Genomic DNA, 15,040 nt, shown 5'->3' with positions numbered 1-15,040 from the left:
GAGCAGAGAAGAAAGAGAGACAAGTAACCGGCGGACAATCTCCCTCCTCTCCCCCTCCCTCATCAACCACTGCAGCCATGTCGGGGCGCTCGGTCCGAGCCGAGACACGAAGCCGGGCTAAAGATGACATCAAACGGGTGATGGCCGCCATCGAAAAAGTACGGAAATGGTAAGAGGAGGAAAAAAAACCGACAACAAAGGAGCAATGGAGGGAGGAGGAGGGAACCCCGGCGCTGGGGGCTATGAAAGCGGCGTGCCCGGAGCCCGCGGGGGAGCGTGTGAGGGGCCCCAGTGCTCGCCGCCTGCTCTCCGCGCTCCCGCCAAAGCCGGCAGCCATTTGTGAGGAAGAGAGCGAGCGCCGGGCCCGTGCTGGTGGCGGCTCCGGTGACTTCCCCGGATCACCGGCGAGCACTTCTCCTTCCTCTCCGGGGCCCAGTCATTTCTTTTAAATTTAGCGCTTTGGCCCCGAGGCTCGCTGCTCCCTCCCCCCCTGTAATATGGGGCTGTGGAGGAGGAAGTGCGGCTGTATGGCTGAGCCCTTCACACTGCGGGAGTGTTCCCTCGGCCGGCTCTGTACAGCGGGCACACAACGTGTTCACTAACTTCTCCGCCTCTATTTATTCCAGCGCTATGGACACCTCTCCGGAATTCACACACCAATAGTCAGCGGCCCGCTCACTGTGCGATGACCTAGACGATGCCGATTGGACGGACGTTTAAATGTCCTCACATCAGGGCTGCTGGAGGCCAGGCTGGGAGGGAGCACACCCAGCACCTCAGCGCTGCACACCTATCATCGTATGTCAGGGCAGGGGGACTACTCTACACAGGGAGAGCATGCAGGATGACAGCGGCCTGCTCACAAGAGCTTACAATCTAAGGCCTCATGCACACCGGGCGGGTTTAATGCTGCTCTTAGGGCTCCTTTACGCATCACAATGTGGAATCTGAATCACTTTTTTTTGTGCCTCTCACTAAATAAAATGGAACTTGAGGTAAAAAAAAGTGAACAGGCAGGAATTGTAATGCAGAAGAGACATGCTTTGTCTTGTGCATTATAGTTATTTATTTCAGGTACTTATATAGCGCCGTCAATTTACGCAGTGCTTTACATATATATTGTACGTTCACATCAGTCCCTAACCCTCAAGGGGGGTACAATGTAAGGTCACTAATTTACATTCATACATACACATACTAGGGACAATTTAAAGCGGAGTTCCACTCACCCTGTCAAAAACTGTAGCTGCTCACTTTTAAAAAAAACAGCCACTTACCTGTCCCACGATCTCCTGTATTCCAGGAGGCCGGCATCTTCAGTGTGGGCACCAGGCTGTGACAGCTTGCGGCTTCACTGCCGGGTACCCACTGCGCATGTGTGAGCAGCGCTGCACTTCATGAATGGTCCTGTTGTCTTCTGTGACCTGTCACGTGTCCCAAAAGACTACACAGAGGGAGGACACCTTCTGTTTTGACCGGAAGTGGGAGCGGGTACCTGTCAAATTTGGGTACCCGCCCCCCCAAAGGTGCCAATCCTTAATGGGGAGCGGGGGAGCAGTCCTTAAAGTGGAACTTCCCCTTTTGGGTGGAGCTCCGCTTTAAACAGGATCCAGTTCGTCTTTTGGGAGTTGGGAGGAAACCAGAGTACCCACGCATGCCCCCTACCCAGAAATGCAAAATCATGTATATATATATATATATATATATATATAATGTGATTTTGCGCACCCGTGCCACCCTGTAGCACTATTTCTGCTATAGGGCAGTCAGAGCTTTAACCACTTCAATACCGGACACTTATACCCCCTTTCTACCCAGGCCAATTTTCAGCTTTCAGCGCTGTCGCACTTTGACAATTTCGCAGTCATGCAACACTGTACCCAAAAGAATGTTTATCATTTTTTTCACACAAATAGAGCTTTCTTTTGGTGGTATTTAATCACCACTGAGTTTTTTAGATTTTGCTAAATAAAACAAAAAACACCTGAAACTTTTGAAAACAAAACACATTTGTCTTCGTTTCGGTTATAAAATTTTGCAAATAAATAACATTTATTCATAAATTTAGGTCAAAATGTATTCTGCTACATTTCTTTGGTGAAAATAATAATAATTGAATTTGTATTTTTTTTTTTAAATTTTCTATTTTTTTTTTTTTTTTTACTATTTTACTTTTCAGCACACTGTGACCAAAGCAATACAATGTTACCATAGTAACATTGAACTACTCTGGGCAAATGATCAGGATTTTTTTTTTTATTAACACATTATGATTGCTAATACCAATGTATTTCATTGATATTTGCAATCATTGTTACTGAATTAAACTGATTCATTCAGTCTTTTGTTGTGATTGGGCAAAGCTGATCACATGATACAGATGGGCTGTGATTGGCCCTGTCTGTATCATGTGACTGCCTTGACCTGTCACAGCTAACAACATAATTGTATACAATGAATGGGATGACAGGAAGCCATCCATTGTATATAATTGACATATGATCTGCTGTGATTGGTCACGGGTCACATGACACTGGCAACGGGCCGGTGTAGTGATATGTCATCAGCCATGTCCCGTTGACACAGCCGGTGACAGATCGCGGCTCTTTTTGACAGGACGTCATATGACGCCCAGTCACAATGGTGAGTGTCCCGCCCGGCCATCAACCTACTATAGGCCAGGCAGGAAAGTGTTAATGTCTTTTAAAATGAAAGCAAGTGTAAATGAGCTGTTAGGGGCGTCTGGCATGTGTAATTATTTTTTTCCTGCCTCTAAATGCCCCTGCATGTTAGACTATGCATCCATGCACACATAGGCATTTAGAGGCAGAAAAAAAACGCCAATACCAGTGTGTCTAGGAGCAGTGGCGTTTTGGCAGGAAGAAAACGCTTGACACACCCAAATGTGAGTAAACCCATTAACACTAGGAGCGTTTAGCGCTTGAGTGTTAACTCATATCAATGACCAGAATAACTTACTCTGGCCAGTGAAATTATTTAACGCCCATGCGCCTGAATGCGTTTTACACTTTACAAGTGTCGAGCATTTTTTTCTGCCATTCTGCCAGGAGGAAAGGCATCTAGGAGAGAGAGCAAAACATTTTGTGTGCATGAGGCCTAAAAGAGAAACTAAAGCTGGCCATACACTGCAATTGTTTCCTGATGAAGCTGCTGATTCTGTGAGCACCGCTCCACCTGACGCCCTTCATTTGAAAAAGAATCAAAGGAGCTGGGTGGAAAGCTGTCCATTGAAAAGCACCTGCATCCAATCAGCTGCTGATAGCCATTGGGGAAGATTTGTCCATCGCTGTGTATGGCCAACTTAAAAGGGAAGGTTCTAGCCCAACCCGGGTTTTTTGTGATCAGGGAAATTTTCCTTCACTTCCTGTCCCTTAGCCAAAACAGGAGAGGAAATCCAAAGCCCAAAAATGTAATGCCGCTTACCAATGTGATGGATGCATTAGTTTTGTATTTTTAAGCTTTTTCACCTGGTTATCTGGCTAGAAACACACTTCCTGTCTTAGAATTTCTCCACTCAGGATGGTGGTTGTACATAAATTGAATGTTGGCCAGTTCAGCAGGGTCTGGCCAGATTTCAATCCATGTGTTGTCACACAGAAGTTAATCTACAGATTGACTTCTGTTCAACTGCCTTGTTGGTATATTTCCACTCAATCAGTGCAGTAGGCAATAGGCTGCAGCACTGATCTGTGTATTCTAATGGCGAGGGAGTCTCCTACTGTCAGAATACAACGACACAACAGGGAGGATTCCCTCATCCACATTGAATGTGTGAGTAAGCGAATAAGTCAGTTTTTCTTTCAACCCACTGGTTGAACAAAAAGATTGATCCATGTATGGCCAGTTTAAGACTAGCAGATTAAAGCTACTCTTGCTTGAATCCTTTTTTTTTTTTGCCTGTGGGCTGATCAAAGAAATCCTTCCTGTTGTGCCATTGCATTCTGAAAGCTTGACTCCTCCACTGTCAAAAGTACACTGATCAATGCTGCTGCCAATTGATTGACAAGTTTTCTGTTCAAAAGATGCTGTTCAGGAACCGCTATAGATGGACTGAAGTTTGTCTGGTCCCTACTAAACTAGCCAGATTTCGATCCATCTATGGCCAGATTTAGATGGACCTGACTAACAAATTAAAGCTGAATTCCAACTAACACTTTTTCAAGGGTAAGTTCACCTTTTCACAAAAAATTAAAAGGCGAAGTAGCTCTAAATATACAGGCCACTCCCCCAGACTCTGCTGCACATAGTGGCTCTGGTGCCCCATGCTGTTCCTGTAGTGGTCTGTACCCTGCAATACACAGACCTGAAGTGAGAATGCATAATAGTGCCCACAGTGGCAAGCACATGAGTTTGTTGACCAAAGAGAAGTACATCTGATCCATTCTTCCAGCAAGGTGTTCAAGAAGGAAGAAGATCTCCTCATTGGTCAGTGCTCTCACAAAATTACATTCTATTCTTTATTTGCCATTCAGCAGAATGTAAACAAAGGAATCATCATCCAAAAAAAACCCCCAAAAATATGGGGTCCTGCCATATTCTTTACCAGGACCTTCAGATCTGGGAGCCGGATGCCGGCTCCTAACAACCAACACAAAATGTGGGCGAAATTGCATGTACGTGCATTTTTGTTGTGTTTGTGTTGAGGTCTTTGGGCCAAAATTGTGCAGCAACCACTTCAGAGTAGCACTGTGCCATGTGCTGCATTGATGTAAATGGTAGTAGAGATTTCAGTGATCCTAAAAAAACACAAGGAACAGAAATTGATGGTGTACCCTGTAACTAATGCAGATGTGTATAGCCAGCCAGGTATGTGCAGACTCGGTTTTCATGAACCTCAATAGACAGAGAGCCATGGAGGGGGAGGGTCCCAAATTGAAAAAAATATTTGAATGAATTGCACAGAACATGTTTAAGCCTCTTGTATGAGTATTTGTGTTGATCTGGCACCTGCACTAATGGCATTTAGCAAATGTGCTCATCAATTTACCTGGCCATATTATGCTTGATAGTTATTATCCTGCAGTGGTGCACAAGTTTCAGTAAGCTTCATCATACAATAAATATGCTGCCTAGAATAGACCTTAATACTGGATTCCCCCCAAACCTTTTCCATTCAAACCAATGGAAGCGCATGTTCTTATGCTGTGCGAAGTGGCTTGCCATGTGCATTACAGCACCCGTCATTGCAAACCTAAAAGGAAATGCAATGCCTAGAAATCTGTACAGAGACTAATAGGGAGGCTGCTATTTCCTAAGAACTTTCTGGAAATATGTGTTACCTGGTTTTCTTTGACTGCTATATTGTGACACTGACCTAGAACAAGTGTAGGCGTCAGTACATCAATAAAATCTTGTTTTTTTTAACATCTATACATCCCCTGAGGCAGGATTCACACCACTTCTGTTGCATTTAGGGCTTGTTGACTTGTACTAAGTGTAATTGTGTTTGTGCATTAACGTCTTTTTTTTTTTTTTTAATGCATTGCATTGATGTGCAATTTAAAAAAAAATTTTTTGTTGTTTGCAGGCCAAAACACATTTATATCTGTGTTGCAGCACACTGTTTAAATGCCACTTGTTCCACTTTCACTCAACCAATATGTTGGTGTCAGCTGAAAACCAGTTGGAAACTGGAATTTAGCTTGTTCTTGCATTGGGCCGTCATTTAGCAGCCTAAAGACTGGTTTTACTTGTACCGTGTAAAAAACAGGCTTTTTGAGTGCCTGGGAGGCACAGGTGCAGCATACAGGCTGCTGCCAGCAGTCAAAATAAATGGTGTGCTGAAATACATGGCAGCTGTATGTGCTGGGCGCCATTCCAAGCGGTGCTTGTGTGCAGGAGTGTACGCCTTGAGCATAGACTTTGTGTTCAGGCCATCCATTCCTGTACGCAAATACCGCTTGGACCGATATACAACTGCCGCATATTTTAGTCTGTCATTGATTTTGACAGGCTGCTATGGGCTCTTTCACACAGGTGGCCAGGGTTGGGTTGGTAAAAACAAGCAGCAGAGCTACAGATCGCTGTTGAGAGGGCACTTTATTTTTTTTTTAATTTTTATTTATTTTCCATATATAATACATATTTTATCATATTTCTCATACAAAAACCATTTCCATATCATTAATTACATTTCTTACTATCTTTATTCCCATTTACCTCCCCCCCCCCTCTATCTAATTTTCCCTCCTCCCTGAATAAAACCTCCCTCCCCCCATGTAAACGCACCCACTCTGCAATGTTCTATTACCTCTTTTCCCAAATAGAATATAGGATATATAAATACTTCCATCTTTCTGACATTGCTACTTCATATATTTCACCATAAATTCTTCCCATTTGCTCCACCTCTTATGAACAACCCCATCCTGTCTTCCTGCATATAACACAATCTCTCCATCCTACATATTTGATTCGTTCTTTCCACCCAATCCTCTATCTTTGGCACCTCTGGTCTATGCCAGAGGTGCTGAAGATAGACAGGGCACTTTAAGTATGAAACAGCCTTATGATTCTGCCTTTAGGCGCGCTCCCATTGACCTCTATTAGGACCTGCATTTTCATGAAAGTACATCAAAGATGCAGCATACAGTATTTTGATGCACTTTCATGGAAATGCATGTTCTCAGGCCTCATGCACAATAGATGTTTTTTTTTGCAGCTGCTCCTAGAGGTGTCTTGTTTTTTGTTTCGTGCCTCAAAATGCCCTTGCATGTTCGCCTGTGTAGCCTTGTACTTCTAGGCTATAGCAGTTTCAAGGCCAAAAAACCCCCACTGCCAGTTCGTTCAGGAGCAGTGGCGTGTTGGAAGAAAAAATGCTTGTAAAGTCACCTAAATGTGCGTCAGATGCTTGGGCATTAATTGAGTTAAATGGCCAGAATAAATTATTATTCTGGCAAATTGAATGAATTAACATCCAAACGCTTGACATACACAGTTTTCGAGGCATCAAAGGTTTTTTTTCTAACAAAATGCTGCTGCCAGGAGGCGACCTTTATAGTTGTCAAAATGTCCTATGTGTGAGGCCTTCTAGTGTTCAAAGGGAGCGTACCCAAAAGCACGCCTCACCAAAATCGCAGTGCACACATGTGAACCTGACTTAATGATTGTGGGGTCTAATATGGAGGTGACAATTGCTTCAAGAAATCTCAAGGTTCGCTACATGCACACTATCGTCTGTTTGTTTTTTGTTTTTTTGCTCAAAAAACACTGGATAAATACTGCTGGTAATAGAGTTTTTTTAATAGCGTTCAGAAGTGTTTAGGAGCATTAGTGATTTATTAGCGTTTTTACAGTATATGTAGAAGAAAAAAATAAAAAGCTAGAAAAAAAGCTGTTAGGAGTGTTTTAATAGCGTTTAGCAGCATTTAGCAGTTTTTCTAATGGAAAAATGCTCCCAAAAAATTCTACAAAAACATTTTTTTTCTGCTCCTAGATGCTGAAGCTTAAAAAATGCGAATAGCCTAAAGTATTGTACATGAATGCATAGGATAATGCTGTTTAGCTTCTAGGAGCAGAAAAAAATGCTAATAACAGCTTCTAGGAGATTAAAGTGATATTAAAGGCTTAAATTAAAAAAAAAAACCAGGGCTGTGGAAATTTTTGAAAAAACTACTTGTCCACGGACTAAATTGGTATGACAATCTACTTGTCCTGATAAAAAACTAACATTTTTTAACCAAAACTATATTTAAATCGGAGGTGATATTAGGAATGTTTTAAAACCAAAAGGGGTTTTATGGTAACTTGAACAGTGCAATGTTAAAAATATTAAACGTTTATCTTCTCCTCCCCTCCCTGCCTGTCTCCAGCATCACACCCGGGGACTAGCAGGGAGGGGAGAGGCCGTGCAGTGTGATGAGCACCAATTGGGTGTTTGTCAGGAATGGTGAGTGTCAGGCTTATCCTTTATCCCTTTCATTGCCAGAGCCATTTTTGCTTTTTTTGCACAAGATTAAAAAAAATCATTTTAGGCCTGAGGATTACACAAACCCCCCCAAACATGATATATTTTCTGAAATCAGAGACCCTAGAGAATAAAATAGAGGTAATTCCAATTTTTTATGTGGCATGATATCACCGCAAAATTTCAATAAAAAATACATTTTAGGACACAAAAAAAACCAATAAATTACCATATTGTTTTGTAAAATATAAAAGATGAAGTTGTAGCAAGTAAATAGATATCCAACTTTGTCAAACCTTAAATTTGCGTGCACTCATGAAATGGCGACACACTTCAGTACCCTATATGTTCTATAGATGACGCTTTTAAAGCCCCTTATAGAATTATTGCTGTCATTCTGGCGTGCGCGGCGATATGTAATGTGTAGGTTTTTGTCTGCGACCCCATTGGGGGACTTTTTACATTTGGTTCTGTGATGCTTGTAAAAGAAATGGTGGGGAGCGGTCATCTCCAGGACAGGAAGGCATAGATAACAATTCGTAAAAATGTGTTCCAGTTTGTGTCCCTGTCTGGAAAGTTTTCCCACCGTAGGAAGTGAAGGGAAATCTCCCAAGTAGGAATACAAATGGGAAAACACTGACAGAAGCTCTAACCCTTTCCTTGTTCTATGTTTGGTTGTGTGTTAGAATTTAGGTAAACTGAAATCTGCAGATGTGTGATTAGAACAATATTCATATTCAGACAAAGCCAATACTTTCTTTCATCACTTCATCTCTGCTGCTCATTTTGGCTTTGTTGTTCATGTTTCCAACATTTTATTTATGGTCCAGAAATGCTGAACATTGCATAACATACTATACAGTAGCTGACTCTTTGCCATGGGCACTGGTCAGAATGAGGAAGGGGCATATGATAGTAAAGTGCACACTGCTTTCATCCACCCTTGTCCTGTCAGCTGCCTTCATGAGCACAGATGGTCCATTATTTCACAGAAATTACAGACTCCAGTTGTGATGGCTGTACAAAGAAACCCTCATGCATCTCTGTGTACCGAGTAAAGTGCTCTTTTTTCTTAAGGGGGTTTGCACTGCTCTTTCAAATTCAGTTTATCTTTGCACTGCACTTTTCTTTGTGGGTTTTGTTTGGTTGTTTTTTTTTTTTTTTTGTTTTTTTTTTAACTCCAGTGCATCTTAGGAACAATCTTTCTGCTCACACCTATTGCGTTCTTGACTTTTCCCACACATCCTGTTACCCAGAAGTGAAGTATGGCCAAAACAACTTTGCAGGAAGCTCTGTTGTCAGTGGGGCCGAACGATGATCTCAGTGTAATATGACTGCTAGAGAAGCTTGTATTAAAAGTTATTTAAAGTGATTGTAAAGGTTCAGTTTTTCTTATTTCCCAATAACAAACATATCTGTACTTGCCTGCTCTGTGCAATGGTTTTGCACCAGGCAGCCCTGATCCTCCTCTTTTCGAGTTCCTTGCTGGCCCCTCTCCTATGCGTGCTTGCTCCTGAGCCGCCTCTGTGTGTCTGAGATACACAAAGCATGCCTCGGCCCCCTCCAGCTCGCTCCCTGCTCATTGTCTGTTATTGAACGCGCAGCAGCTGCGTCTCTGTCAGGGAGAGAGGCCTGGGAGAGCTTCGGCTCTCGTGCGCATCGCTGGATCGGGAAGGGGCTCAGGTGAGTAAAAGGGGAGAAGCTGCTCAGTGAAGGTTTTTTTGCCTTCATGCATACAATGCATGAAGGTAGAACCACTTTAAAATATTTTTGAACCCAAAAATATGTAGCTTAGATGTGGTGGCTGTATTAGTTTTCTATTTTTTTCAGTATTTTTTTTTTCTACCTTTTTTCACCTGGCGATTTTGTCAGTGACATACTTGCGTTTGGAAAACAATGCTCAATCACCCTTCTGTATCAGGACAACTGAACCCCACTCCTCTCCTGCTCTCCTGGTTATGCAGTGCTCGGACAACAATGTAATTGCTAAATTGGTACGGAGCGTTAGTGGCTCATGATTTCTGTCAAGATCTGCGGGTATCTTGAACTTATTAAGCTGATATAAGAAAATGCTTACAATGGTCCATTTAACAGACCAAAAGGGACCAAGATTAGATAATTTTATTTTCAGGGTTTACATGCTTCTGCTTATTGCTGCATATACAGAAAATTGTTGATCTGCCAAAATTCCAGTGTGCTCCTAACATGCCTGTGCTGCACTGAAATCAAAGCAGAGTTTTCAGCCCAGCAGAGGGATTCGTCTATCTGTGTAGGCAGGCTAAAAGGAAGAAAAATCCTTAAAGCATATGGCCAAAATGTAATATATTGCAGGGCACTGGGCACTTGTGGCAGCTTTCAGCATGATCTGATTGGATGCAGTCACTGTTGGGTTGTAGCTTTTTTGTGGACAGGAGGGTCCTGAAAGGAGGATCCACTCAGCAAAATTCATCTGGTTAATTGGGAATCTCTGAAAATTAAAATATATAGCCAGCGTTGGGCATGGGAAACTCAGTGTGATGTGAGGGTTAGATGATATTCTGAGCATGGTAGCTAATGTGAGTACAATTTCAGCAGGTGCCTACCTTTTTCGAGCCCTGTTTTTATCAATGGAAGCACACTTTCCCTGATGGGATCTTTTTTTTCTTATTTTACAACCTCATCCTTAAAGGATAAGTTCACCTTTTTACCAAATATAATAAATGCAAATATCTTTGCAGGTAAAACAAAATGTGCATTTATTATTTTTGGTTGCAGGAGCCTGGAAACCATTGCACCAGCGATCAGTAGATCATTGATGCCATGCAGGTCTCCTGCAGACCTGTCAGTATATCTGCTTGCCCGTACAGATGGCTCAAGAAGCACATTAAGGTCATGGAGTGGCATAGCCGGTCTCCAGACCTTAATCCTATAGAAAATTTATGGAGGGAGCTGAAACTTTGAGTTGCCAAGCGACAGCCAAGAAAATGTAAGGATTTAGAGAAGATCTGTAAAGAAGAGTGGACAAAAATCCCTCCTGAGATGTGTGCAAACCTGGTAACCAACTTCTTACCTCTGTGCTGGCCAACAAGGGTTTCTCCACCAAGTACAAAGTCATGTTTTGTTTGGGGATAAAATACTTATTTTACTCACTGAACTGCAACTCAGTTTATAACATTTATATCGTGTTTTTTCTGGATTTTTTGTTGATATTCTGTCTCTATCATGTAAAATACACCTATGATAAAAATTATAGACCCTTCATTTCATTGTAAGTGGGAAAACTTACAAAATCTGAAGGGGATCAAATAATTATTTTTCCCACTGTATACCCCCCCATATGACACTTTTTTTTCCCTTTACATACTTTTATCAGAGTAGTTAATTGCCACCATAGTAACACTGTACTACTCAGGGAAGGGGGGGGGGGGTGTTATCAGGGACTTTTTAATTTTGTTTACACTTTGCTGTTACAATGATGATCACTGTAACAGCAATGTTTAAAACTGTCGTGAATGGGTTACATTCATAGCAGATGTGATTGGCTACAGCTAATCACATGGTTCAGGGTGCTGTGATTGCCCCAGGTACTATGTGATAGCTGTGGTTCAATCACAGCATCACTGTATAGGAAACATAGCTGTGGTGAATGACATTCATAACAGTTCTGTTCACATTGCTGTGCGAGCACATGATCCCTGGGCTGCTTGTTTATTTTTTTTCTTCTTGACAATAATAATAAGATACAATGTATCTTTTTCCCCATTCAGTGAAAATAAACGCACAGGGGTGTGCTGAACAGTGACTGATCAGTGTGACAGCCAGTCAGAGGCTATCACAGTGATCAGGTGATATGTACCTGAGCCTCCCCATTCCCGATCGTTGGTACAAGGCTCGGGCTTGTTGGTGAGAGCTCAGACTCAATATGCCGCACTGTCTCAGCACAAACAAGTATGCATATATGTGGCCTCACAGAAAGATGGTCAGCGAATGTCTGAACAATTAATTTAGTCAGCTATATCGATTGTTTAATCCATTTAAAAAATAGTTTATAAAGATTAAGCTTACTTATTCCTGAGTTATTTTGCCGTGCAGAAATTATTTGAATAAAACATTAAGATCGGGTGTCAGTATGGACTATAGACTATCAAAAATAAATTGTTTACTTACTTTAATAGTCACTTTACAAACACCATGATAGTCAGATTGGGATATGAATAGACACTAAGATTTTGCAATTTATATAAAAAAATTTTTTTTTCTTTCTCAATAATTTTCTCTTCTAGACATCGTAACCATTTGTAACTACCTGGCAAACAATCTGTGTTTTATGGATTCAGACTGTCGCTCTCCTGCGGAAAGAATAAGTGTTAAAATGCGTACAATTGTCCATCAAAACACCAAAGAAAAGTATAAAATTGACTTTAAAAAATGATCTAACTCCTAGTGGTTATGTTTTAGTGGGAGAAATACTATGTTACAGCAAGGATTAATTGACGTAAACAAAAAAAAAAATAATCACAGGAGAATATAACCTATTTACTCTAAGAAGCAATAGAATGGAACGCTGTGACAGGATTGCCTTAAGATGGCTGCCAACCAGACCCTTCAAATGGCCTCCAATGGGTGGCGTTGCCCTCCCAAAATGGCATCTAGCTATGTTGGAGCGGTCTGTCCTGGCCTCAGTGAAATGTGTTAGATGACTGTCTCTTGATGATGATGTTTTCTTCTGATGGTGAGGTGTTTTCTCTCTCTTGACGATGAAGTTCTCTTTAGATGATGTCTACCATCTGACTTGCTATTTTTATAGTTGCAAACAATACTCATAAAACTCCAGAAACCTGGCCTAGAAGGTGTAACCTTTTTTCCTATTGGTGGATCAGCATACTAATCCGTTATGCGCTTATACAAGCATTAGCTCACTTGGCCAGTGGGTGGTACTCCGGGACTAGAAATGTTACCTTCCAGTTATCGGGGCAAATTCATTTTATAGTAACTAATCTGTTCTGGGATAAATTAATCTTTTACTATAAAAAATTCAGCTATGATTTCCCTTAAAACATAAACTGTCATTGAGGGTCTGGCAGCTTTCAAATTTGTGGTAGCAGCATTTAAATGGAAAATGTTAACAAAAGAGATGTAATTTCATATATATCAGTACATCATTTAAAATATATTGGTGATACACAGAGAGAAAAGAAAAGTATGTCTGCATTACTCATATATATATATATATATATATATATATATATATATAATGTGTGTGTATTACAAACTTAACTATAGTAAGCTTAATAAATCCTTTGGCAGCAATACGATATTTTATCATGGATAGATATGACTAGTGTCGTCGTTTCTGAAATGTCCCAGAAGTATCAAGTTTTGTTTTTAATATAATTCCTGGGGTTTTTTTTTTTTTCTTTGGTTTCAAGCCCCTTCCAAAAAAGGTTATTGGTTGACAGGTTCTCACAGTGTGTCCTCAATTGTTTAGTGTTCTATAAGTTTAACAATAGCGAACACTACACTTCAGTACCGGGACAGGGTTGTCCAGCACCCAGGGCAACGATCTAGAATTGTGCCCCCCTCTCCCACTGTTAATGCATGCCATTGAATGGATGCACCAACCTGCATCTATTATTTGCCCCCTTCTTTGTGCCCAGGACAGCTGCCCCTCCTGTCCACCCCTTGTCCTTTCCCTGCTACTCTTGAATTAACTCCTTCCTACTGTCATCTCTGCAAGGAGAGAAGCGAAAGCCGTTTCACAGGTCTGGGGATTTGAAATCCCTGCGGCTTTCTCTCTTCTCCTTGCAGGAATGACAGTACGGGCTAAATGGATTCTGATTGATAAGCACCATGACGGTGCTGACCAACCAAAAGTAGTCTAGCCTGTATGTCATCCCTGCACTGAGGGGAGAGAAAGCCGTGGGGAATTACAATCCACAGCTTTTCCTTCTGTGACAGCATTGGTTTGGGTCAGGGAGGTTTCCTGCATTGCTTCTGTGTGAACTCCTGTATAGAATATCTCCTAAACGGTGCATATTTAGGAGATATTCATTTTACCTACATGTAAGCTTTATTATAAGCGTACCTGTAGATAAAAATAGAAAAACAAGTGTTTACTACTACTGTAAAACTACGTTAATGCCACGTCTGCTGCACTTGGCCCTTGTTGACATGCTTTAAATTTGCTTTAGTTGAATTGTTTTTTTATATATTTATATATAAAATCCAAATCATTGGATTCAGGTGTTCCAATCACCTCAATGGCCACAGGTGTATAAAATCAAGCACCTAGGCATGCAGACTGCTTCTAGAAACATTTGTGAAAGAATGGGTCGCTCTCAGGAGCTCAGTGAACCCAAGCGTGGTACCGTGATAGGTTGCCACTTGAGCAATAAGTCCATCCATGAAATTTCCTTGTTACTAAATATTCCACAGTCAACTGTTCGTGGTATTATAACAAAGTGGAAGCAACTGGGAACAGCAGCAGCTCAGCCACGAAGTGGTAGGCCACGTAAAATGACAGAGCGGGGTCAACGCATAGTGCGCAGACGTCTGTCTGCAGAGTCAGTAGCTAAAGACCTCCAAACTTCGTGTGGCCTTCGGATTATCACAACAACAGTGTGTAGAGAGCTTCATGGAATGGGTTTACATGACCGAGCAGCTGCATCCAAACCTTACATCACCAAGTGCAATGCAAAGTGTTGGATGCAGTGGTGTAAAGCATGTCGCCACTGGACTCTATGGCAGTGGAGACGTGTTCCCTGGAGTGACGAATCGCGCTTCTCTGTCTGGAAATCCGATGGACGTGTCTGGGTTTGGTGGTTGCCAGGAGAACCGTACTTGCCTGACTGCATTGTGCTAAGTGTAAAGTTTTGGTAGAGGGGGATTATGGTGTGGGGTTGTTTTTCAGGGGTTGGGCTTGGCCCCTTAGTTCCAGTGAAGGGAACTCTTAAGGCGTCTGCATACCAAGACATTTTGTCAATTTCATGCTCCTAACTTTGTGGGAACAGTTTGGGGATGGCCCCTTCCTGTTCCAACATGACTGTGTGTCCTGGCCTCAACCTGATAGGACACTTTTGGGATGAATTAGAGTGGAGACTAATTCTAGAGTGGAGTGGAGGCCAGGTCTTCTCG

The 15,040-nt window shown here is 41.9% G+C and overlaps 1 protein-coding gene across 3 annotated transcripts in view; it reads left to right on the top strand.

The window, feature by feature from the left end:
• The window catches only part of BCL7A (BAF chromatin remodeling complex subunit BCL7A), a 56,528-nt gene that overhangs the window by 50 nt on the left and 41,438 nt on the right, over positions 1 to 15,040 (top strand). For all 3 annotated transcript variants that reach the window (XM_089662046.1, XM_089662045.1, XM_089662047.1), the window contains exon 1: positions 1 to 169. This exon is cut by the window's left edge. In XM_089662046.1, coding sequence (XP_089518172.1) covers positions 78 to 169 — 92 coding nt within the window. In that variant the 5' untranslated portion in view covers positions 1 to 77. The remainder of the gene's footprint in view (positions 170 to 15,040) is intronic.

This window comes from Staurois parvus, unplaced genomic scaffold (genome assembly GCF_062004578.1).
Source record: "Staurois parvus isolate SC_StPar_1 unplaced genomic scaffold, SC_StPar_1.0 ptg001418l, whole genome shotgun sequence".
NCBI lineage: Eukaryota > Metazoa > Chordata > Amphibia > Anura > Ranidae > Staurois > Staurois parvus.
This window is presented reverse-complemented; position numbering and strand designations above follow the sequence as displayed.